At 39.1% G+C, this 25,982-nt stretch overlaps 1 protein-coding gene across 1 annotated transcript in view; it reads right to left on the bottom strand.

The window, feature by feature from the left end:
• Positions 1-25,982, bottom strand: part of grin2ba (glutamate receptor, ionotropic, N-methyl D-aspartate 2B, genome duplicate a) — a 65,155-nt gene that overhangs the window by 17,808 nt on the left and 21,365 nt on the right. The window contains exons 2-5 of the mRNA XM_055152804.1: positions 13,225-13,368; positions 11,283-11,553; positions 7,358-7,550; positions 481-595 (exon numbers count right to left, since the gene is read on the bottom strand). Coding sequence (XP_055008779.1) covers positions 481-595; positions 7,358-7,550; positions 11,283-11,553; positions 13,225-13,368 — 723 coding nt within the window. The remainder of the gene's footprint in view (positions 1-480; positions 596-7,357; positions 7,551-11,282; positions 11,554-13,224; positions 13,369-25,982) is intronic.

Below are 25,982 nucleotides of genomic sequence, written 5' to 3'. Positions count from 1 at the left end.
TTTCTTAAACAACCACTGATTCAAAGGCCTAGCAAGCTTTCCACAGCTGTAAAACCTCTGTTGCATATTTGATTCACTCTATGTTGCTTCTGTCAGCAGCAAACATATGTTAACTCTCAAAATGAACTGCGTATTTTGGCGTAGTGCTACTTGGCTGTCTGAGGTGCTGTCCTGCTCAAGGGCACCTTGTCAAGTTGATAATATCTCATCCATATTTTGCTTAAAAGGCTTGGGGTTGGTAAATATTTATGGGAGGAGACACAGAGAGAATACAAGTTAATAATGCAGGATAACTCTAAACTCTCACTATTCATTTTACACCCAAGTATAAAACCACTGACTTCCTAGCATGAAATTAAGAAAAAAAATAATAATCTGGATGAACAGAGCAATGTTTTGAGTGTTTTACAGATACTATGCAAAAAACAAACAAACAAACTAATTAATATGTAATAATGTCTTCATGTAGAGTAGTCTTACCCTGTCCCACTGTCTCTCCTTGTTGAGCAGAATAATGACCAGTTTGGGGTGCATCTGGTATCCGTCCTCACTGAACGACAGATTACGCCCCTCGAACGTCACATTCATCAGGTACCTGTAAAAACAACCCCACAGAGAACGTGTGACTGACTCAGGTACTTGTAAAATCTCCTCCAGAGGGAACGTGTGACTGACTGGGGTTATATTGTGTTACTATAACTTTATTATTTCTGCTTAAATTATGAAATTTGGTTTTACAAGTTCAAACATTTGTCATTTCAATCCATCACTGTGACACACTGCAAATTTATAATGAGATTATTTCAGCTTTTACTTGTTGTATAGATTATTAAACATTAACAACAGTAAGTGGTGATTTTATATGAGGACTATAATACTAGTATAATTACAACTTTTCAGTTTTTTGCCAAAGAAGCCAATAAACAATCCAATCCCAAAAACATATAACTTCTATCTTCTAGGAATAAAGATAATAAAACATTATAAATTCTAAACAGCAAGATTTTGGTTAAAAATATGTTGCTACATAAAATAATCTAGTCTACAATATTCTACAATACAAGCCAGTAGTGTATCTTACTCTCAATTACAACCAGAGAAAGAGTCTATTCAAGAAATACACAAATAAGCCTTCTACTACACTCCCAAATTAGACTTCTTTGAACTGCTCGCACATAAATGTAGAGCACAAAATAGAGCGTACAGTCAGAGAGGAACCATCGTGATTTGTCTGTGAGTAGGGACGTGAAAGAGCAGCTTTGTTTCTGTCAGCTGCGCACTGTACACCTGCTTGTTGCGTTTATCAGTGAATGTTCAAATATATGAGAGCAGTCATGTTTACGTCAGGTGGACACAAGCCACTTCAGTGTCGGACCACGTGTGTGCTCTCTCTACTGCCCTCCCCCAGTCACTGTGGTTGTTTCCATGGCAACGCTTGGCTGCAAAACTGTGCACTTCATATACAATAGGTTAATGAATACTTCAAAAACCAAGAATTGTTTGGGGTGATGTTGTGTATTCACATATTTAAGCTTTTCCATCATGATTTTTTATCAGCTTTAAATGTGCAGAATATATGAATATTGTTTTACTCATTTACAAAGGATTCATGTTGCTGTAAAGATTTTATTTCACTGCCATAAACAGATCAAACTACTGTTTTAAATTCTCTGTCTCACTCCACTTCACTCAACTCTAAATAAAGAGCAAGCAAATTATCCAGTGAGACGAAATGGGACAAACATTGTGTTTGCTATTGTTGTGGTAATGTTCTTTTAAACATTTTACATTATTAAATTGTTCGACTATGAACTGCTATCTGATGAATTAAACAACTCTATTTTCAATAATTTACATAGTGATGCAGCATCACAGTGTCCTTCCACTGAAGTCATGGCATTCACACAAAGAATCTGCTGCAAAAATTGTAAAAAAAAAAAAAATAAATAAAGAAGAAGAAGAGAAGATTCAATGTCTGTTTGATATTTACTGGCAAAGGGATTGTTCCAAAGGAACATTGTTTATGTGTTTGTGACATCTCCCTACATCCTGCATATGCTGACAGCAGGAACAGAGACAAATACAAGCATGTGTGTGTTGCCATGGCATCCACAACTGATCAGCTGAGTTACCATGGTGACGATAATCTCACAGAAGGAGGGGCGACAGAGAGGTGGGATTCAAAGGGAAACAGTAAAGGGACATTACGAGAGGCTCTGCTTAGCGCTCTTAAGTCTTGTACAGTACAGTATCAGGGCTCATGTGACACCTCCTGCAACCCACTGAGCGGTTCCAGCGGGGCGGCTGGTGCTAAGTGCCCTGTTCCCAACTCGATGACAACTTCACTGCTTTCCCTGCCGTGCCAGAGAAGCCAATAAACGCATTCCCAGAGACGCTGGCTCGAGGCAGGCTGCATGCTACGAACACTTCACACATGATGCACTGGCAAAAGCTGCACCAATGTTGTAGCTATTGTTTGGTTCCATCTGTACAGTAGCATACAGCTGGTGTATTAACATTCACAGCGCAACAGCAGCTGTCTCCACCTGGCCAGAGGACTGTACAGGCAGAGCTCCATAACGTCTGCACATTCTTCATCAGCAAATACATTTAAGTGAATCTGTTTCACTTTCCTCCATCTCCCTTGACTAAAAGCTGTGCCATAAATCAGAACAAGTTCACTCACCAGGACAAACTGCTTCCTTGCTATCTCCATGGCCTGACATAGATAGGATTTAGCCATGTTCTGTGTGAATAATGGACGAGTTGTGTGAATATTGAAAAGTCGTTTTTAATAAATTAACCCTGATATGAATTAATCATGAGTTACACTGTTTAGCAATTACCGCACAATGTATTTAATGGCTTTGGTGATAGGGAGTCTATACTCTGAGTGATAACAGGCCCCATATGGCAGCGCACTAGCTGTTGTGTGGAGTAGCAGCACCACATGCACTGCAGGTTTACATGTGAATGTGGGGGAAGGTGTCATTTTGGTGCACATTCAAGTTTGTATACATATGCACCTAGCAGATTCTAGAGCACCCCTGAGGTCCCAAAACAGAGAGACACAACAGAGAAACATGGCAAAACGCTCGGTCATGTCAACTTTTATATTTATATTTTCACTTTTAATCAGGGCTGGACAATATACGCAATAAGAACAAAAATCCCTTTTTTCATACTGAGCTATTTAGATTTTCAATTTGATTATATTTTGTCTTAAAAAGTAAAATTAATTATTGATTTCCTGAGCATAAACAATATAGACTTTATACAGAATACAATATATACAATACAATACATAGATTAGCTGGGAACTGAGGGAAGAAAGTATTGTACTGAAATGTTTTTACCACTTAAATAGTTTTTATGTGTTAGTCCAATAGCTTGAAATGTATAACTAATAAAAACTAATATTTTGAAAGCTGACAGCTGAGGGAATTAGAGCCAAGGGGAACCAGTTCAATGTAGAAAACGATGAAAAACAATAAAAATAGAAGTAGAAGAAACTCAAGTGTGAGAAAAAAGGCTTCAGAGTTAGTGACAGATAAAAGAACCTGCGAAAAACAGCGGTAAGAGGGGGTGGGGTGAGTGCTGGAGGATCCTGACCTACTTCTAATCACAGACTTCTTCACAAACAGGTAGGTTTTCGACACTCCTCTGTGGCCTGGTTCATCAACACACACTCCTCCTCTCTGTCGGGTCAGATGGCAGCTAAGCCGAAGCAGACCACAAACGCAAATAGCCCAGGAAAATTCAAAAATATCCACTCTAGGTTGGACTAGGTTACTCAATACCAGTTCCGATACTATGATGATAATAAAACCACTTTCTTTAGAGAATAGAATGCCGTTTTCAACATTAAATCATAGTACTTTCATTTAGATTAACACAAAGGCTTATATCAGGTTTGCAGTTATTACAAAATTCAGCAGCACATGTCTTGACTAGGACCAGAGGGCGGGACCACATTACACCGGTTTTAAGATCAGTGCATTGGCTCCCTGTGAGTTTCAGGATCAATTTTAAAGTTCTTGGTTTTTAAATGTCTTAATTGTGTTGAGCCTTCTTATCTTTCAGAACTGCTTTTACCCTATGAACCCTTGCTGATCCTGCACTCCTCCAGAAGCAGGCTCCTGGTCATTCCCAAAGTCAGGACACACACTCACAGAGAGGCGTCTTTCCAGTACTGTGGCCCTCATCTATGGAACAGCCTGCAGGAGAACCTCAGGGCTGCAGAGAACGTTCATGTTTTTAAGAGTAGACCCACCTTTTTGGCTTCGCTTTTGATTAAAATTTTATACTTTTACTTGTTTCTATTGTACACATTTTATTATATTTATTTATGTTAGGCATATTTTTAAGATTTACAGTGTTTACTCTGTAGGAGCACTCTGCATCGGGAGCGGAGGTCGGCTGTGGCTGCCGGGTCTGTCCCATGAGCTCCTGGGTTGGTGTAGACGGCTCCTCTGATAGTGCTTTCTCAACTGGTTCGCCCGTATTCAGCCTCACATTTTGTTGCCGCATGCTAGTGTGTGTGAGTGTGTGCATGTGTGCATGTGTGTGTGTGTGTGTGCGTGTGTGTTTGTGAGTGTGAGTGTCTGGGTTGTTTGGTTGTGTGGGGTCGGGCAGCTGTGGGGATTGGGTGGCCGGAAGGAAATGTAGGATTGCTATTAATCACTGTAAAGCATGTTGTGTTACATTTTTGTAAGAAAAACACTTTATAAATAACGTTTGACAGATTGACTGATTGATTGATAACTGTGTATAAATCTTCAGTCGTTTAGGTATTTTCTGTAGTAGTTCATGGGCGTATACTAGTCTATCCTATCTTATACTTGTTCTGATACATCTCAATATCTAGTTTTGATATAGTTTTAGTATCGATTAGCATCTGAATTTCGATACTTTTGACAGCTCTTGTCCTGTCAACCTATAATTCTTTCACTATTGTTTTGCTCAGTGACACAGTGCTATCTTCATTTTTCAGAAAGAAAGGATGTCAAATTGCTGGCTACTCTAGACTTAATTTACTTAAGAGCTGCAGCTGTTGTCCTTCTCTTGTCATAGACTTTTATTGATAACTGTGATAATGTATGATGTTAAAAAAGTATTTGAATCAGCAACAACAACGTCAAAAACATTGCATCAAAATATAGTGAAAAATAGTTTAGACCACCTTAGGCTAATAGATTCACACATTTAACGTGAATCAAATACGATAGATCTGACAAAAAATAAACCTTTTCTGCTGTGTCTCACTTAATCAAAAGGGCAAAAGGCTTGTGGTACAACCAACCACCTCCCATTAACCATCCACTGCTTCCCAGAATATTGACTGTACACCAAATTGTAATATCTTGATTGAGCAGTTGAGGACAAAGGCCATCACCAAACAAATTTAGTTAAAGCAGCGAGGGGCGAAGGATCTTAGCGGCGCTCCTGACTGATCTAATCATCGACACAGCTAAGTCGATTATAAAACTGGAGGTCTTGTGGTGGCAGAGGAGGAGAGACACGGGGAGAAAAGCGGGGGGAGGTAGAGGAATTGCACCCAAAAGAACCAAAACTAGAGGAAAAATGCAAAGCTTCAGGGCAAAGGGGGAGAGGAGAACAGGATATGGCCAGACTTCAGTCAAACAGAGTGTTGAAATGACTTCTGAGGGCTCGGCTGGGACAGATTACAGAGCCTAGCTGTCTTAGAGCAGGTGGCAGGTGAAGCTCAGTAAATATGTGGAAGAAATTGCAACAGTACAGGTTATAGGTAAAAATACAAGAGCAAATGTCTGAGCTTTGTGTCAAAATATCAAATACTTGGTTCATTTAATGGTCATCCTCTATTAAAAAAATCTCTACTCAGATACTAATCAGATATTATTAGATAGGGATGTAACGATATCCAAATCTCTCGATACGATATTCACACAATATCCATCTCACAGTACGATATTTATTGCGATATTTTGTGGAGGCAAAAAATAATAATATGAAATTGTGAGTATGCTACCTTTCTCTTGTCATCCAAAAAAAATTTCAATTTTAAAATGCTTCATAATAGTTAATTCAGCATGTAAATTGGACTGAAACAGAGCAAAGGATCGTGGTCTATGTAGTTCCCATAATTTTTTTGCTGTTGTTGCACCAAAACAATGAATTTAAGCAAAGAGATTTGAGATTCGATATATCGTGATGGCCCATGATATTATTGTGAGACTTTTGACAACATGTAACGATATTTTCATTACTCTTACATCCCTAGTAATAGATAATAATTTGAACTTGAAGTATCAATATAGAACAAAAAGAGGATAGCATAGGAAAATAGTATCACTTCTGAATAGTTTTTAATAGTCTATATCAGAACCAAGACTAGAATCTGGATTTCATTTGGATTTTTGTAGACACATTGATAGAGCTGAGTTGAGTGGTGCCTGTTAGAGGACACAAAACATTTCTGAGCTCTTGACAGTGTTTAATATTCTCTGGCTGGTAAGAATGAGTGGGACTTAAAGATTGTGACAGCAGCTCCTATACAGCTGTTTCTTTTGTTTCTTTTATTCTCAAACACACAGATCCCCCAGCTGCGGCAGACCTGGAGTGGCAGAGGGCTGACACGGACTGTGTACACAACACTGTGGTGAGCTCTGAAGCGCAGCACGACGGGGGCTACTGTTCTCCCACTCAAACGCCATTGGGACCAATTAGGCAGCGCATGGACCAAAGCGACAGCGAGCACTGCGCCTCACAACTGGTTCAAAAGAGCTGGGGTGGAGACGGACAGCTGAGGGGGCGGGGTCTGACTTTCCTGGGGATGGGGGTGAGTGAGTGGAGAGTGTTATTACATAGGGGGTGGATGATGACAGTATGCAGAGGATAAAGGTGCACTCATGTGAACGCCTCAGCAGCTGTACACTGTTATTGTGCTGATGTGCTTTGTGTGTTGATATTACACCAGCTGGACCTGTGAACTTATTTAAAAGCTGCTGAGTGGAGATTTAAACACTCATAAATCAGTGTCTTTGTCATTTAGGGGGATTACAGAAGTCATTAAATTAGTTTTACACAATCATATGAGGCTATACCACTAAACTCTGTGTCTCAAAATGTTCTATCTCTCCTCCACCTTTGTATATTTATTTGATGTCCTGAGGTGTTGTATCCTTCCTCTGAGCTTGCTCCTTGGTCTTAAGGATTTGGCTTTGAGCTGAAAAGTTAACTGAAACTCACATGCACCAATAGGTAATGCAGCATTACAAATGCAATTATCTGTAAATGTCTCACAGTATAAACTTCATAAAAACAAGGTAAAAGTTTTCCATCAAAAGCACACTTCTTTTTTGTAGCTATCTCTCACCTGAGCACTTCGTTGGGGTTGCCTGAGATTGGGGTCTTCTTGTCCGGAGCTCCATGGCACTCGGACTTGAGAAGTGTGTGCGGGCCGCGGTCCATCATCATGGTGGAGGTGGCCATAGTGATGATTGCCACCCCATCGCGGACTCGAGCCTCCAGGCCGTAGTCCCACTCATCATAGGACACAGAGAGCAGCCCTGGAACACAGGACAATCAGAGAGGTTGATGAGGGCACAAAAAGTGTGAAGGTACAAATGTGTGTTAGTCATGTGTCAGCGGCATAAGAGCGATGTGGTGGAGCAGCTGACTGATGGTCTATCACCTAGCTGTATTTGTCCATCTGTCTGTGTGTTTGTGTGGCTTTCAGCTGTTTATCTGTCCTTCTGCCTGCCCTGTCCAGCTCTGTTTGTCAATGTTCACTAATTCACTTGAACTGTCTGGTCAACATGCCCTTCCAACAAGTCTTCCACCCATTTCCGGACAGCAAATGGCAATAGCCTCTTCCCCTTCCAGACCTTCTCTGGGTTTGGAGGACGAGGGTGGTTACAGAATGAATGGACATACGTCCACAGAAAAAAAACAAAAAACAAAACACTGCCAAATCCAGACAAGCAGCAGCCAGCTGTCAATCTGATCAAATATTACATTGCAATATCCTTATCAGCACAACCTGCATTTATTTATAGAGTTGCTGTCTGTATACGACCAGGTAGTGTAATATTATTGCACCACCAGGAATAATTCATTATGATTATTAATTAACATCATTACTCGTCTATAAGTAATTAAATACTCGTTGAAAGACAAGCCTCACACATTGCCCAACACAAAGATGCTGCTTACTACTGAAGGATAATGCATGTGTTCAAACTCAGCTGACATTTTGATAATGAGTTCCATTGATGTTAAACTGCTGTTATTGATAACATGATTAAATCATGACAAATACTGAGCATTAATTGATGACACAGTGCTGTGCTTGTGCAGGTAGCTGATCTCTTTTTAATGACCATGCACATAATACTCTTGTTCTTTCTGTCTGGATTTGATCATATTTGACCTAGGATCAGTGCACAAGGGCGCTTGCTTTCCTGGATATTTATGTTACTACAAAACATTTATTCATGTCAAGTTCAAGTATACAGTTTGACCTCTGCACTGACATGCAGCTGTGGCTGACAACTCAGCTTGTCCAATAAGCAGAGGCCTTCAGGATATGGCTGCTGATGTCAAAACTCTCCACTGACCTGATGGCTTCATACTCTGATATAATTCCTATAAAGGCTCTCTTTGTTCTCAATAAACTGTGACAAATGGCTATGTGCTTATGTGGCTCTTAATGGCCTCCTCTCTGTTGGACAGCGACAGGCTATGAGCACATGTCAGCCACAGCGCTCCCGTGTCAGTGGGCTGAAATAGACAAGCGCCCTGGTAACCTACGCCCTCCTGGGGCCTCGCCACTGACAGCTCCAACCCTCCAGGACCACATCTAATGTCAGACGCTGTTGACACTATCTCTGCACTCAACCACCTCCATCACAGTTCCTTTTTATGCACTGCTTTATATGGAGCACATGCTCTCAGAAAAGTGTAGTATCACAGTGAGTAGAGCCAGGAACTGGAACGATTGGTATAAAAAGTGTACATTTTGTGACAGCTCTCAGGGCAGGTCATGTAGCATCCTGAAACTACATGTGTGAATCAGTTCACTTAAAAGGTAAATGTCACAAGCACAACTGAATACAGATGAAAATGTAAATAAATCTAAATGAATGAATGAAGTATTTTTTAGAAGTATTTTTTGTGATGTCAGTTGGAGTAATTTGTACAGACCTTTGTAGCACTGAGTGTGCCAGTCTGTTCAAAAAAGAAAAAGAGCAAGAAGAACATGAAGGGAAGACACAAACAATTTGATGAGCTAGGATGAAGCAGTGGTAAAGATAAGACACAAAGATAGAACACAAACAGTGGCTCTGTAAAAACTACAACCGTGAGGCCTGGATGGATCTCTCCCTATGATTTTCTGTCAGAACCTTTGTTTTACTTTTTAAGAGATTTGGAAAAAATGCATTAAAGAAAAAAGCAGAGAATGTTCCTTGGACCCTGAAAATACTCCCGGTAAGCACACTGTTTTCACAACCAGTCAGTTTGTTACTGTAAATAGGAACATGTTATCCCTGAGAAAATAAATAATCAAATGAAAATAAATATAGTTCAAACATAAAGTTCGTTTTCACCAGTTGTTGTTTTCATGTGGGTGCACAATTGGAAACAACACACATACAACACATGCAATAATTGCACCGGCTAGTATGGGCAAGTGATTAATATGCTGCTGTTGTGCATTGACTCTAATAAATGTTTATCAGTCAGTTGTTTACCTTGCACTATAGGTGCCCATTATGTGGCTGGTATTATTGTCAAATCTTTCATCATTGACATTTAGCCTACAATCTGTCATCATGTCTCATATGATTCATCCTATGATAATTCAATGTTAGCTAAGAGGAGTCGTGTGTCCATCAACACAGCCACTCTGCCAGCTCCACTTTTTAAGCACCCAGCCGGCGCTTGAGCTAGTCACGATCATCACCGTGGCAACATAAATCAAGAGGAAAGTTGTGCTGTGATTTACATAACTGATATGGTCATAGATCAAACTTTATAGTGTGGAACTCCAATTTAGAAAAGACAAACTAATACAAACACACACAAGGGCCTCGGTTGGGAAGTAAACATCATGGTCTCAGCTGATGAAGCCTATTAGGCCACACTCTGTCTTTTGTCTTGCAAATTAATCCAAATCAGGCATTTCACAGACAAATGCACAAATACTCTAGACACAAAACACAATCCCAGGACCCACCTCACCCCAGACAACCATTTAGAGTAAATCATCCATGGTTGTCAATACCAGAGGCAGGGTAAAAACTTTGAGTTACTGTGCATGAGCTGTACAACAATCTCAGGTTCCCAGAAAATGCTGAGGACAGGCAGCAGTGTAATATCCACCTTTCATTGTAAATCAGGAAGCCAAAGCCCAACAAATTATCAGGCGTGTGCATCCGCCACAAATATACTACCTTCTCTTAGGTTCCAGTTGTGAAATCTTCCATTAGTTGTGAGGGTGCCAGCAGTGCTAAGAGGTAAAGTTTGGTTCCTACTGAGAGCTGGCCTTTCTGAAGAGGCTGGGACCACCCCCAGGAGCTGAAAGCCTGTTTGCTTGCACTGGAAGAGTGTGTTGCGTGAGCAGAGTGGTTATTCAACCCCAACTTCTATGTCATTTCTGTGTCCCTGCGCTGACCTTCAAAGGTTACAATGACCTCCAGTGGAGATGCAGAGGGAGACCTCTTAATAGGGAAAGGTCAGGCTCTTACCTGGCCTTGCCACAATTCACAAACAGACCACCTTGATTTGGGAGGAAATATTCCATATATAATGAGTGATGCTATGATGAACCAATACATCCATGGCCCACATTTCAGACCCTCTAGAATTAGAACTAAACTAAGATCTGAAGTAAAAAGTTTTGGAGTTTAAACGTCATTTGTCTCATTCAAGATTCTGAGCTACACTGGTGAGATGAGAGAGTAATAAAACTGCTCTGAAGGAGGAATTGCCAGTTGTTTAAAATGTATCACGTCATTAATTGTCTGAAGCAGCACTATTTGGCTACAGCAGTGCCATAACCCTTGCTATCAGACCACTCAGGCTGAACTGTACCTAAGAAGGTCAAATCAACAGTCACAGTTGAAGCATAAGTAGATTATGCTCCAACTTCCTTCTTATTTTTATTCTTGTTTAAAGCCATCAATCTTTTTTAGCCAGGTTAATGAACAATGGAAGGGTTAAATTTTTCATACAGACTTGGACCAAATGTGTGTCGAGAAAAGCATGAATTAATTAGCAGTTAATTAGCAGCTATGTACCTGTGGGGAACTCTGCAGGCACTACATCAGTGTCTCCTGCCACCAGTGAGGGCACGATCCAGGTAAAGCCATAGCCGGTGATGCCAACGGAGTGGGCCACCTCGAAGATGGTATTGGCCTCCTCCTTTGTGCAGTAGAGGAGAATGACGGGGCTCTGCAGCTTTTTCAACTGGTTCTGGATCTTTGAGTCACCATCGTCCACAGACATGTCCAGAAGTAAAACCTCCTCCAGTTCCCAGCCCACAAAGCTGTTCTCGATGGTGCTCCGGATCTGGAAGGAAACAATGAAAGTGGTATTTATGGGGAAAAAATATCAAATCATACACACAATAAAACTACAGACCTTTTTAATAGTCAACAATTAGGGCTGGGTGATATGATGATAATGAATAATTGAAAGTGACACTTTTCCCACTCACTTCTCCTCTCTGTAGGGCACTGAGTGAGAGACAGCTGGATTTAACAGTGTTTAGTAATAAAACTGAAAAGGCTATCTGACTCCAAGAAAATTGTGATTGTAATTTTTAGCCATATCGCACCCAGCTCTAATGACACTATCACTATTAATAAATTTTAATGTAAAAGATTGATTGTAGTGCATTTTATCTGAATGAGACATTTTATATACTGCCAATAAAACTGATGTTAATATGTGGGGATTTGGTTTCCCACATACACAGTTATGGAAGTAGTAAAATTCAAAAGCACAAAAACAGTATATGGATAATAGACAGTGAAAATGACCAAGCTTGTAGTATAAAAACTTACTGTGATAGAGTAAAAAGCGGTCAAAAATGTCAGAGGCACTCTGCTGGAATTATAATAAAAGTCCTTTAATAATTACATGGGGGCAAGCCAACACATTTTGACACAGGTAGTGACAGTGACAAAAGAGAGAACGGCTTTTTACTCTATCACAGCAAGTTTTTATACTACAAGCTTGGTCATCGTCACTGTCTGTTAGCTTTTGAGCTTTGCCTTGAGGAGCTGTTCTGGACTTTGAACTAAGATACTATGCCCTGAAGCTCTCACTTCTTCCATGTTTTTAATACACAGCTAATATTGCAATTAGATAACAATATACATAAAATCTGACAATCTGACATCAAATACATCCAATATAACAAAGCTATTTAAAAAGGCTGCTGAATTAAAAAAGAACACAAACTTGTAGTGCAATTAAAATGAAGCATAAAATGTCATATTAAGTGCATATTTTACAATCCCTTCACGTTTTATGCAATATTGGAACCTCAGCCAAGACGATACGTTTCAGCAAGTTTATGAATTTAAGATATCGTCCAAATATCGCCCTTGGGATAATATAAAGTGATATAAAAATATACACTTTGTCACATCACCCTCCCTTAAACAATGTAGAAAAGGAGACTCTCATGTGCACACTGTGTATTTACATTACATTGTATTAATTCATTTATTGCTTTGTGAGCATTTATGACCTGCGAAGGGAGTATATCAGTGGTAATTAATGCCACAACCCACCCTATTTGACTGCTATCCTTCTATAAAATAATACCTCAATCTGTCTTTAGTTTGATTTTTATGCTCCCTTTTCCGTCAGGGTTTGTCACATCCAACCAGTCACACAGTGATTTGATGGATGCTGTTCCTATGGCAATCAGCCACATTACTGTGACTGTGTGACTGGAGTAGGGCCTATGTTACCCAGGGACACAAAGACAGCATGTGCCGCAAACAAGCATCACGCCTCGGAGAGTGGAATACTTAACGACAGTGCAATTTGGCAATTTTCTGAAAAGTGTCAGAGTTTTGTAAGGGCCCATGAGAGTTGGGAACCGTTAAGTAGAGTAAAATGTTTTTTTAATTCCCAACACCATTGAGTCTTTGTACGACAAAATAAAAGGTTTATCCAGTTTCTTTCCCATTGTGTGTGTGTGGCGTCTGGTCAGAGCGCCGTTACCTTGGTGACGAAGTCCTGATAACCCGGGTAGTATGTGGTGACAATGGAGAAGATGTACCAGTCGTATTCCTCCATGATGTTGAGGATGACGGATGCCTGCTGTTCGATGGATGGGCCGAACTGAAAGAACATGGAGTGGTCATCCTGAAAAACACACAGAGAAGAGTGGCAGGATTATGCAACAGTAAAATGGCAGCAGCTTTCATTTAGTTGGCTTTAAACACGCAGAGACGGCTCAGTTACTGTTAGTGTGGCAATAATTCTGTGGGCTTTATTCAGGAGGCCAAGAGGGGACAGTGGCCGGCTTGTATTGATAGTGGTTGTGATTTTCATTAGGGGTCTTTATGACTTTTTTAATAAGCTTGTACATAGGGGTGGCTGGAGTGAAGTGTGTGCTGTCCTTGATAACATTGATCATTTCCTATAATTGGTTTTATTACAGCAGAGCAATAACAATGCTGACGTAGTGGCCTCAAATGAACTAATAGAACAGTAAATGTACCACCTGCCCTGTATCCTAAGTCACTCTATTTATGTAGTCTTAGATTAGTTAGATTAAGATTAATAAAAGGATTATATAAACAGTGCACAGAAAACATTCAATATGTATCTGAGCAAACCAATATATTAAAGAGGGAGTATTATACTCATGGAAATCACACATAAATAAAATTAGAAATAAATGATCCAATGTAATCGCAATTATATACAAATATAGATATATCCTAGATAAAAACTGTCTTTTTTATTAAATACAACTCGCTGGTAATGCCCTACATAACCTACTGTATTGAGATTTGGGGCAATACATATAAGACTAATACAAATCCAATCTTTATCTTGCAAAAAAAAGGCAATCACATTATCAACTTACAATGAATCAACCAATGTGTTATTTATAAACCTTCAAACTCTGAAATTTTATGATTTAGTAGACCTCTACATTTTGAAAATCATGTTCAAAGTAAACAACAATCTTTTACAGAATATGTTCAAAATCTGAAATAGCCAATAGCTCAGAGGTAAGGCCATGTTTATCAAAAAGAAAATCAGAACAAACATTATGAATTTTTGTGTATCTGTTAAAGGGGTGGAGCTCTGGAACAACTGTACAGAAAACCTAAAATTGTTCACCACTTTCTTCCATTTTATGAAAAAGTTTAAATGTTTAATTCTGGGCAGATACATGAATTATGATACTTAGTTTGTGCTGTAGTATTTTGTTGTACTGTTGTTGATTTGTTTGTTTCCTCTTGCTGTATTTAGATGAAGATGAACTGGTGTCAAGATGATGCTCTGATAAAGCAATAAATGGTAATGCAGAATAAGCTCAAGCTTCAGCCTACACCTTTTTGGTCTGTGTATGTTAAATATGACTGTCTGTGAAATAAATCAATCAGTCAATCAATCAGTCAATCAAGAGTATTATTCGTAAACACATAACATATTTCACCATGTTACTTTTTATTGTTAAGGATTAAAATGTTTATTAAGTGTCAGTTTTGCTTTTGACACTCTGAGTCCCTGCTCCCCTAGCTCTCTGTGCTAAGTCACTCCCCCGTCAGAGTGCTATAATAACACAATCAGCATGCCTTCTGCAAATGAAACAGCTGTATCCTGCTTTTGTATATTTATGAAGAACGGTTGTGTGGGAGCATGGTTTATGTAGAATCCGTGTATCATTCATTCGTTTGTCAAAATAAAACCAAAAATAAGAAAATGAAAAAAAAAAAAAAATTTCTTCATTATTTGTCTCCAAAATCAAAATGGAAAAAAAAACAAAAAACAAAACGGATAATGATAAGTTTTTTCAGTTTTTGATTTTGTGTTTAAATGAATAATGGAAAAAACAGATAACGGCCGTTTCCTGATTCCGTATCTTAAACTGCAATGCCAGACTGAACCAGGACTGAACCAGGACTAAACCAGGACAAAAACAGGTCTAAACCAGGTCTAAACCAGGACTTAACCAGGACTTAACCAGGTCTAAACCAGTCTCAGTCCTGATCACAGTCCTGGCCTCAGTCCCAGTCTAGTCCTGGTCTGGTCCTGGTTTCCTGATCACCCAACAATCTACGTGGGCGCACCTCTGGGCCCGTACTGACACTCCTGGTTAAGTCCTGATTCAGTTCTGGTTCAGTTCTGGTTTAGTCCTGGTTTATGACTGAGACCAAGATCAGACAAGGACTGAGACCAGGACCAGACTGGGACCAGGTCGTGACCAGACCAGGACTGAGACCGGTTAAGACCTGGTTTAGACCTGTTTTTCCTGGTTTAGTTCTGGTGTCGACCTGTTTTAATACTGGTTTAGTCCTTTTTTAGTCCTGGTTTAGGCCTGGTTTAGATATGTTTTAGTCCTGGTTTAGTCCTGGTTCAGTTTTGGTTTAGTCCTGGTATATGACTGAGACCAGGACCAGACCAGGACTGAGACCAGCACCAGACCAGGACCAGACTAAAACTGAGATCAGGTCTGAGACTAGTTTAGACTTAGTTTAGACCTGGTTTACACCTGTTTTAGTCCTGGTTTAGACCTGTTATAGTCCTTGTTTAGTACTGGTCCAGCATCGCAGTTTAAGTCACGGAAACAGGAAACGGCCCTTATCTGTTTTTTCCATTATTCATTTAAACACAAAAACGAGAACTGAAAAAACAAATTGTTATCCATTTTTTTCATTTTGGTTTTGGAGACAAATATTGAAGAAAATTGTTGTTTTTCTCAATTTTTTTAATTTTTGGTTTTATTTTGAAAAACAAATGAACGAATGATACACGGATTATGTGGGCTTGTGGGCTGAGCACTGTACAGACGCATACTCCTAACTAGGGCTGGGCGATATGGATCAAAAAATATATCTCGATATATTTTGCTATATCTCGATATACGATATATATCTCGATATATTTTCAAGAAAAAATAACCCCCTAAAACTGAAAACTGCAAAAACAAATCTGCCAAATTCCACAAGGTCCTTTTTTTTTAATTGAAGTGTAAGAGGTTGGCAGTTCATATAGGAAAATTTAAGATTACAAAAAACCCTAATTACATAAATAATTTAACTGTAAAATAAAATAAATAATACATATTTCCTTCTTTTCATTCATAAATAAAACAACTCAACTCAAGCTCATCTTTGCATTAACTCTGTTATCCAAACCAGAACCATAACCATGAGCTCATTTAGCAGAAGAAGCTCAGGAAGTTCCTTATTTCAACAGATCCATGTTCCTGTCCAGCAGTAAAGAGCTCTGAGGTTTAATCCCACAATCCACTGCAGATCAAACCCAACGTTTCCAAACACAATTGTACAAGTGACACTGCAGCAGATTATTCATTAAAATCTTCTGCATAAATAAACTTTACATTGCTAAAGTTTACAATATATAAAACATAACGACTCTGGAGCCACATCAGCCCGTTTGCGATAATAATGTGTTTAATGCAGTTTTGCGCACGTGTGTTTACATTTTACAGAAACGAAACTTAAGCGCATGGCTCATTTGCATAAACAGCGCACTTCTCACGCCGCTCAGCTCGTTTAGCTTCTTTCGGGCTAAAGGACGCGACTCGGTGGAATATGAGGATGTGCTGTTGATGGTCTTGTCTGTAAATGGTGGAAAAGGTTCGTGGTGCTTGAAGCTTTTCACTGGCACCAACTTTCGGCATTTACGGTGATAGTGAGAAGTGAAGGAGACACGAGCGAACAAAATCAGGGAGGCGGGGGCGCGCGGGCGATGTGAGAGAAGGTAAACAAGCGAAGCGGCGAAATCAGAATTGAATATAACCATTATATCGATATATACGATATGTCAGAATTCATATCGAGTTTAAAAACTATCTCGATATATTTAAAATATCGATATATCACCCACCCCTACTCCTAACCTTAAGGAAGTTAGTGCCCAGGAAAGATCACTAGATTACTCAAACATGCATGGATGACATAAACAACATTTAAATTTGCAGAATGTGATAAAGCAATATATAACCTTGGACTGCAAAATACATACACACTTAACTTTCAACAGCGAGGGTTTAAAAGCTCATTAAGAAAAAAAAAACACCTGACCGAGGACTCTCTGCAATCCAAAACCATCGGAGGAACTTATTTATCAGAAGCAAGAACAGCTTTCAAAGGACTGATTGGTCACGCTCTTGAAAAAGCTACAGACACAAATACAGAGTTCAGATAATGAATGCATACAACAGAAGATTTGGAAACAGACACTAAATCCCTTTTTGCCCGTCTCAAAGTGTTTTCCTGAGCTGGACAGAAGAAGAGGAGGAGGAGGTGTGAAAAATTAGTCTAGACTCCATGACATGTTATTGTGGCTGCACGTGTGAGTCAGACCTTCTCCTGTACGCACCATACACTAGGCTGTTTATATAACTGGATATCCATGCTTTATGTGTGCTTGTGAATGGGATTTTTAAAAATGTTTTATTGTACAAAATGAGTGGTAGCTGACAGCCCAGGCATTTAGACAGGCTGTTAAATCTCCCTGGCTTTTGGAGGGCTCTTGCTGTCTGCGCTTCACTCAACATCAAAGTCTAACCTGGCCCTGCCGGGGGACCACATGGGCTGATCCGTTACCTTGTTTCTGCATTAATGAGATCAGGCCTATATTGTAAGGGTGGCATGTGGAGAGCTACAATGCCAAATGTTCCTGCCAGTGATGAGGGTAATTTGCTAGAAAAACATGTCATTATTATCATATTGTTTTGATGTATACTAGGGGTGTAACAATACGATATCATCACGGTATGAACCTCACGATATAATATTTATTGCAATATAGTGGGAAGGCTCACAATTACGGATGTAACGATATCCAAATCTCTCTCTATGATATTTATTGTGATATTTTGTGGAGGCAAACAAAACTGTTAATATGCTATTTTTTAAGACTTAATCCAAAGAACTAAGACTTAAAAGTGCTTAGAACTGTTATTTCTTCGTGTAGTCTACACTGAAATGGAGCAAAGGATCATGGTCTATGTAGTTCCCTCTTTGTAGTCTGTACAAGCCTCTGTAGTCTTATTTTTATTGCTGCACCATAACTCTTAATTTAACTTGAGGCCTGTGACCTGAGAAGACTTGAGAAACACTTATAAATCTGATTTCTTGTCAAGACATTTAAAAATGAAAAAATAACTAAATTAATTTCTACAACTCTTATATACTCTATAAATACTCATATATAAATTTAATATGATTTTAAAAGAACATTTTTCTCTTAAAATTCATATAAATTGCAGAAATCTAAGATATATTTGGTACTTTGGTTTAAAGACTAGAAATAACTTGAAGCTCAAAGCAGACGACTTGGACTTGACTTGGACTTATGGGCCAGTGACTTGAGACTCAACTTGGACTTTCCTGTCTTTGACTTGGGACTTGGCTCAGACTTGAGACTTACTTGAGACTTGCAAAACAATGACTTAGTCTCACTTCTGTAACTGTGAGAACTTTCATGATACGATATCACGATATTTCGGTTATTGTTACATCCCCAGTGTATACACGTTGGCATTAAAGGCTTTACAATGACATTGGTCAATAATTACTTGCCATGCACATAAATATGACTAGAAATGTTATAATAATAGTATAATAATATAAATGTTTTTCAACTAATAACCTGTTTTTTTTTTGTTGGTGTTTCAAAGCCATTTCTATTAGAGGTTGATAGCAATTTAAAATATGGCACTTGTGTATATTCAGTGAAAAACAGATAAAAAATAGATGGCAGCGGAACAGCAATTTTTCAATCATGTACACCAACGTTCAACGAGTACAAGATTGTGGTCTATAGAGATAAGATCAAAAAAGGAAATTGAGGGCATAGTTAAAGATACTACCCCAAAGTAACATTTAATGATTACTTCCGATGAAAAAAAAATGCATGAGATTACACGTGGGAACAAGCATACATGACCATTAGGGCTACTCAAGAATGTATGTGTGTATGGACTTAATGAACAGCACATTATACTGAGGAAAATGGCTTTAATCTGACAATAAAAAGTAATGCTAGTGTCAGTTAAGAGCCTGTTTACACAAGAATGCTTGCGGGAAAAAACGACAATATATTTTATCAGAAGAGCCTTTGGTTTAGTCGGTGAAAGCATTTTGGGGGCTTAAAAACGCAAAAATCTTAAACCACCCTCCAGAGTGGAAAAGCTGAATACGCTCCACCGTGTCATTTCCATCTACACTGCCCAAGACGCAAAACTCTGCCCAGATATGCTCACGATGCATACGGGTTTACGTTACATACCTAGTGTGACGTCACCACCTAGCCACCTCGCATGCATACTATGGAGTAAGAAAGCTTTCAGAAATATTTGTATGCATAGGATAGAAATCTGTGCATAATTGTCTGTAGTTGAGCATAAAACAGATATTCATATACTCCTGAATGAGTCCAATCGCACATAAAATGTATTATGTGTATTTTATCCATCAGAATACAAATTGACAAGTTACGACATCAAGAATTACAATCACGAAATGAAAATGTATGATTACGCTTTCTTCAGTACAACTACAAATTCACAGATGTGACTTTACTCTCCAAAATACAGCCTCACTTCACAGGCAGAAGAAACACTGATCAATATGGCGGACTTTTGCGCCGCATATGTACTGAACCAGGACTGAACCAGGACTAAAACCTGGTTCAGTCCGTATGTTGCACAAAAGTCCGGCATCTCGATCGATGTTTCTTCAGCTCAATAAATAATGCCTGTGAAATGATGACGTATTTTTGTCAATAAAGCTGCGTCTGTGAATTTGTATTCTTCTGTGAATTTTTCATTTCATGATTGTAATTATTGATGTCGTAACTATCAATTAGTATTTTGATGGATACATTTTACATTTACATACATACATACATACATTTATTTTATGTACGACTGGACTCATTTGAGCGTTTACGAATATTTATTTTATTTTTTAACTACAGACAAATACGCATGGATTTCCCAAATATGCACTATCCTATGCACATGAATATTTCTGAAAGCTTTCTTGCTCCATAGCATACCCAATCGAATTCCACACACTCATGCGTCATCGTATGCACGCAGATTTCTAAATGCAGAATAAAAAAATGAAGATTCGACGGCACGTTTGCGTCTTCTGTTCAGACCATCATTATATAAACATAGCCTTATTACTACAGCCTTTATGCAAAGTACAAGTAATGGCACTGACTGCTAGTTTTCCTCTTTTTTTTCAACATCCAGCTCAACTATTCTCTCAACTTCCTAGTCATCCTTTGCCTCATTTTCGTTCATCCCTCATCCATCTCTATCCTCGGGCTCTGCTGGCCCATTTGTGCGAGTGGAATTACTGCCAGGGCAAAGATATAATTGAATTTTCAGACTTTTCTTCTTGCGTTTTTTTATCCAGTTACTCTGTTCTCTGTATTGGCCTTCTTAAAAGCACTATTAATACACTGTCTCGCAAACTTATTTTGAGTGCCGAAGGTCTGCAAAAATTCTCATTAGCCTGTAAGCAAAGTGAATGCTAAGCAGAGGAACAGATAGGAACTGAAATAACCCAAGTCGTGCAAATCTCATAGTAGAAATCACATCTTAATTTATGCCGCAACAATTATAGTTGTGCAATACTTAGCGCCTCAGTTGGCAGAAGGTGATCGATTACTCAGTCTTTAAAAATCCCAGAGTGCACGGCGAGGCCAGCCAGTCAGTGGGCCAGACACAGGAAGCAAGCCAGCAAGGATTTGAACAGTGTCCACTGACGTCACTGCTGGCTACTGTGTACACTCACTATTCCACAACACAATACAGCCCAAAGAGATCCAGATGGAAAGATAGGATGAAAGACAGTAAAACCTGCGGTGGGGGAACAGATAAGAGCAGAAAAAATGGAAAAAGGATGGAGAGGAATTAGAAAAAGAGATGTACGAAAAGCAGCCGTGTCCTATTTTTCTTACATTTGTCGTCCTCAGCTGCAGCGACCTTAGTTGATCTTCAGTTATTTATAGTTTATTTTTGTATGAATCATTTATTTACGCATGTTCAATAATTTTTTGGACACCTACCCACGCTCCCTTCTTTGTTCATGGCCTGTTTCTAATATCTTTTTAGTTATTGTGCCATTCCCCTTGACCCTATGTCATGTAATAAGCAGGGATAGACAACAATGAATGCAGATAAAGAGGGCAGGAGCAAACACAGAAGCGTGAGGGGCATCAACATATGTGTTGTATATGCAGCAGTATCTCAGACATGACTTTTATGCTAGATGTAGCATTAAAATACGAATCTCATGTATACACATTAGGACTAAATAATTACAAATAAAACTGAGAAAACAGAGAATATGTGACAATGACAGTTTTAAATTCCAGGAACCAACATAAATTCTAGGGTTGTGAATGTTTATGTTAAATCAAATATGTATGTTACCAAAACATACAATACAAACGAATTATTTCTATTCAGCATCATTGAGATTTCTGAATGAGTGTGTGTGCTCCACAGTTGACAAGTCTTGTGTGCCTGAGGGCCGCTTCTCCCTAGAGCGCCCAAATGAGAGCACTCTCACTCTCCTGGAGCCATTCTTTGACTTGCAAAGGGAAGAGTCAATAACTCAGGTATTTCAATTACACACACAGAGGCACATCAGTGACCGCAGAAGAATAGAGCGCTTAAAGAGCGGCTGTGGGAGAACTGCATGCACACTAATCTGAATAGTTCCCTACACTCACATCTACAAACAGCAGCACAGCCCATCCACACTGCAGTAAATTAGAGCAAGAATGACTGATATACAGAGAATATGGCTATATGAAATACAATATCAAGTAAAAGTAAAAGGCTTTTGTAAATCTTTTTTTTGTGTGTAAATGTTCATTTTGCAAGGTTATTTGGATGTTTCAACAACAAAGGAACAAAGGAAGAATAAAACCGCTTTCAAAATGAGAGCACAACAAGTAGTAGTTATAAAAGTATATTGCATGAATAGAGATAAACTGTGTTACTGTGTGAGCTATTACACACAGTAAATACAGATACGTAGGACATTTCTCAGCTTTTATATGTTTTACTACATGTGCACAAGCCTCGGACATGTATCATGTGTTATTTCAAGTCAGCGTGTGTGATCTGATGTGGAACACAGGCTTATCGCTTAACCATAAAAAAATATGACTGCGATTTATGAAGCAACAAGATTGGTTTAAAAGTGTGAAGGCTGAGCCATAAAGATATTCCCTGTGAGAGAGATGATGGTGTCTGTTGCTGGGAGCTTTTTGGCAATGCATAATTTCTAACTTGCCTTTGAACTTAGACTGGGGGTGCTGCTGACTGCCATTGCAAAGGCTGATGGGAAGTGGAGTGCGGACGGGGTTTGTAAGTAAAAGTGGATGTTACTATGTGTAAAAATGACTTGCCCATGACAAGATGTGTCTTCATCCCTGGTTGTTATCTCACCACCTCAATTAAACCTGTGCTTTCTCCCCTCACCACCCTCTTCCTGCTCACATGGCTCATCACTGCGTCCCTTATCATGGCAGCCTACTTATCTTTAATCAAACACATACAAGCTTAATTAGCCTCCACATTTGTCAGGCCATCATCTAATTAACAGGCCTTTTTTAGCACTAAGCCCTTATTTTTACATTGCACGAGTCTTCATTATTTGACTGATTCTAGTGGAGTTGAAGGAAGTAAAGCTTTTTAGGGCATCCTTAAGCCTTGTTATACACCTTGAGTCAGACAATAGCGATTGTGGTTAATGCGATTGAATGCTGAGATGTGCGCAAGCACAGATTGTTTCTCTATGGCCCATTTCTGCTCTATGTTTAGCCGACGAGTCACTAAGGGGCCTGTACAGTTGGAAGTTTTATTCCTGCTTCTGCTGCACTATAGCTCTCTGTTCCCTTCTCATAAGGTCTCACTGAGTCACACTAAAAAGTTGGTGTAGACAGTGGTATCATATATTTATAAGCATCAGAGCAAGCAAGCCATAAAATATGTAGTAAATACTTGCTGATGTGTTTTTGATAAGCAAAAGCCTATCAAGCGAGGAGAAATACTGAAAAAAAGGATTTAAAAAAAAATATTTTGAGCATTTGGGGTGCTAAAATGATAGAAAATGATCTGTTATAGCATCAAACATTTGTTGTATTGTTTTGTTAGTAAATGCCAAATATTAACTCAAACTGAAAGACATGTTGTTGTTTTTTTTATCTATTGTGGTCTGTTGTGGTGACTAACAGTGATTATTACTTTAGCAAACTGATCGTGATTTTGAGAGAGAAAAAAACATGTTTGAATGATGACAATGTATTAGGAATTATCTTTAGTGCATTTAGTTGCAAAAGCTGTAACTTTGTTGTTGGTGCTTAGAAGTTTGGATGTGTTGGCAATGCCACAACAGAACACCTGCCAGAAACATTTGTGGAAGGATTATTGTTAATGCAGAAATGAAGAGATAGAATTGTTACCTAATTACTGTTTTTGACTCACTCTGACTGACATGACAAATGAAAAAGGTGTTGTGTTTTGTGGTAAACCAAAACCAGAGGTCTAAAGAAACGTAGAAATGACAGGAGTAGAGTCCTGGTGCAGGTGCACATTCACCTCTACGGCACTGCACCTGCCCCAGGACTCTGTGCTCCTGTCATGCGCTCTGAACTGAGCCCTGGGCACCTGGGCCACATGAGGGCTTTTATTAATCCATTTATCCCTCCACCGCTCTCCCCGTCTGTCCTCTGCCATCTCGTGCGCTGCTGTCGTGTCCCTGGATTTCAATATCCTGGCCCGGCATGGTTTTAACGCACGTTTCACCTGCCATTATCCTCTTATGATTCCCATATTATCCTTTTAGACATTTATTCCTTCAGTTTGTTCCATCTACTCACTTAACTCTTCATTATCCATTCATCTATTCAATCCCTGCCCAGAAATTATCCTTAATGTCACAGAGATTTAAGCAAGACTATCAAATACGGATGTAACGATATCCAAATCTCTTGATACGATACTTCCACGATATGTCTCTCACGGTATGATATTTATTGCAGTATTTTGTGGAGGCTAACAAAACTCTGAATATGCTACTTTTTTCTCTTAAAATGCCTTAAAAAGACTTTGCTTCTGTCATCCAAATAATGAAAACTTTAAATTGCTCTTAACAGTAGTTCCCTCGGTTTTTTGCAGCTATATTGCTGCACTATAACTATTTATTTAAGCAGAAAGACTTAATTCGATATATTGTGATGGCCCACGATATTATTGTGAGACTTTTGACGATACAATATTATGATATTTTGATTTTTGTTACATCCCTCCTATCACATATCTATAAAGTCAAAATGATATAGTTTTGCCTGACGAAGGCCTAGTGCCAAAACGTTGTACGGTTTGTCCTAATAAATCTCACAATTTGCAAGTAAGATGGTGTGTGGGATTTTTCTCTATGTTCTTGAGCTGCTCAATTTCCTCCAATGCACCCACCTCAAGTAATTGATGTACGAAGTTCTCATTCTTTTATAAAAGTCAAAATGACAAAGTATTTAATGAAAAATAAAGTTGCCTTTGTTTCAGAAATGTTTCTATACTAACAACAAAGAATTACAGTTATGATAAACATAATTTTCGCTTTACCAAATCACTAAAAATGGGCTTGTTGCCAGCATTGCGAGCTATATTGTAAATGTGACTTTAAACTTTCCTATATGTAGTACAAGAGCAATTTAGCAGTAAGCACTTTTGAAAATGCACACATCTAGTATAATATAAATTATGCGAAAGTGTGTCAATATACAGTTCTATGCATTATCTCGCAAAAGACGTAGTAAATAAAATATGTTCAGCATTTTTCAAGACTCCACATTTTTGAAAATGGAAACATACAGTCAGTCGGTAACAGAACCCATCACCCATTGCATAACATATAAAATCTACTGAAAGCTTTTAGGGAGAGAATAAGAGAATAGTTTGTTCAGGTTGGCACATTAAACGCCCATATTCACGCTATATTCAAGACCTGAGACATTACATGTAATAAGAAGCTGGACCCTTTTCCACAAAGATCATTACTAGAATCACTGGCTCCGCAAACATTTTACATTTTACATTGCCATTACAGTTTATGAGTATTATTAGTATTATGCCTCTCACACTTCATCTGAATCCACTGTGAGGAGTTTTGCAGCGCACCTTATTTCACAGCTCTGATACGTCAGGATGCGCTCAGGTGCCAAAACGAGGGCCAAGTTCACACATAAAGCCGGCAAATCTAGACAGAGCCTGGAGAAAAGAGGAGTGTGGGATGATGGGAGCGCGGCGCAGAGAGCAGAGGAAATGGAGTGAGAGTGCGCTTGATATGTGCTCCTGTGTTCTTTTCCTGGCAACACCATAAAGGCTGGCTCTCAGTCACTGTCAGATAGCAGACCACCCTCTTTATCTTCCTCCTCCTCCTCCTCCTCTCCAGTCCCGGCCCTCCCAAAGCAAACACTAGCCTCTGTATCTCTGTACCTCTTTCATCTGCTTCTTACTGCTTCTTTACATTTCAGGCATTTAGACCCGTGTGCAGCGTCTTAATGACCAAACTGCGCCATCTTCGGAATTGGAGAGGTGTGGAGGTCAGCTCTGTGGACGCTCTGTGACAGATGTAACAAATGCCCTGCGTCACTAAGGTGCAAAAAGGAAATGACTAAAGAGAAGAGGAGGGGATGGGAAAAGGTTTTAGACCACCCCTAGAACAGGGCGCCTCCAT

This window comes from Boleophthalmus pectinirostris, unplaced genomic scaffold (assembly GCF_026225935.1).
Source record: "Boleophthalmus pectinirostris isolate CB_2022bp ecotype Guang Dong unplaced genomic scaffold, ASM2622593v1 HiC_scaffold_17, whole genome shotgun sequence".
Taxonomy (NCBI): domain Eukaryota; kingdom Metazoa; phylum Chordata; class Actinopteri; order Gobiiformes; family Gobiidae; genus Boleophthalmus; species Boleophthalmus pectinirostris.
This window is presented reverse-complemented; position numbering and strand designations above follow the sequence as displayed.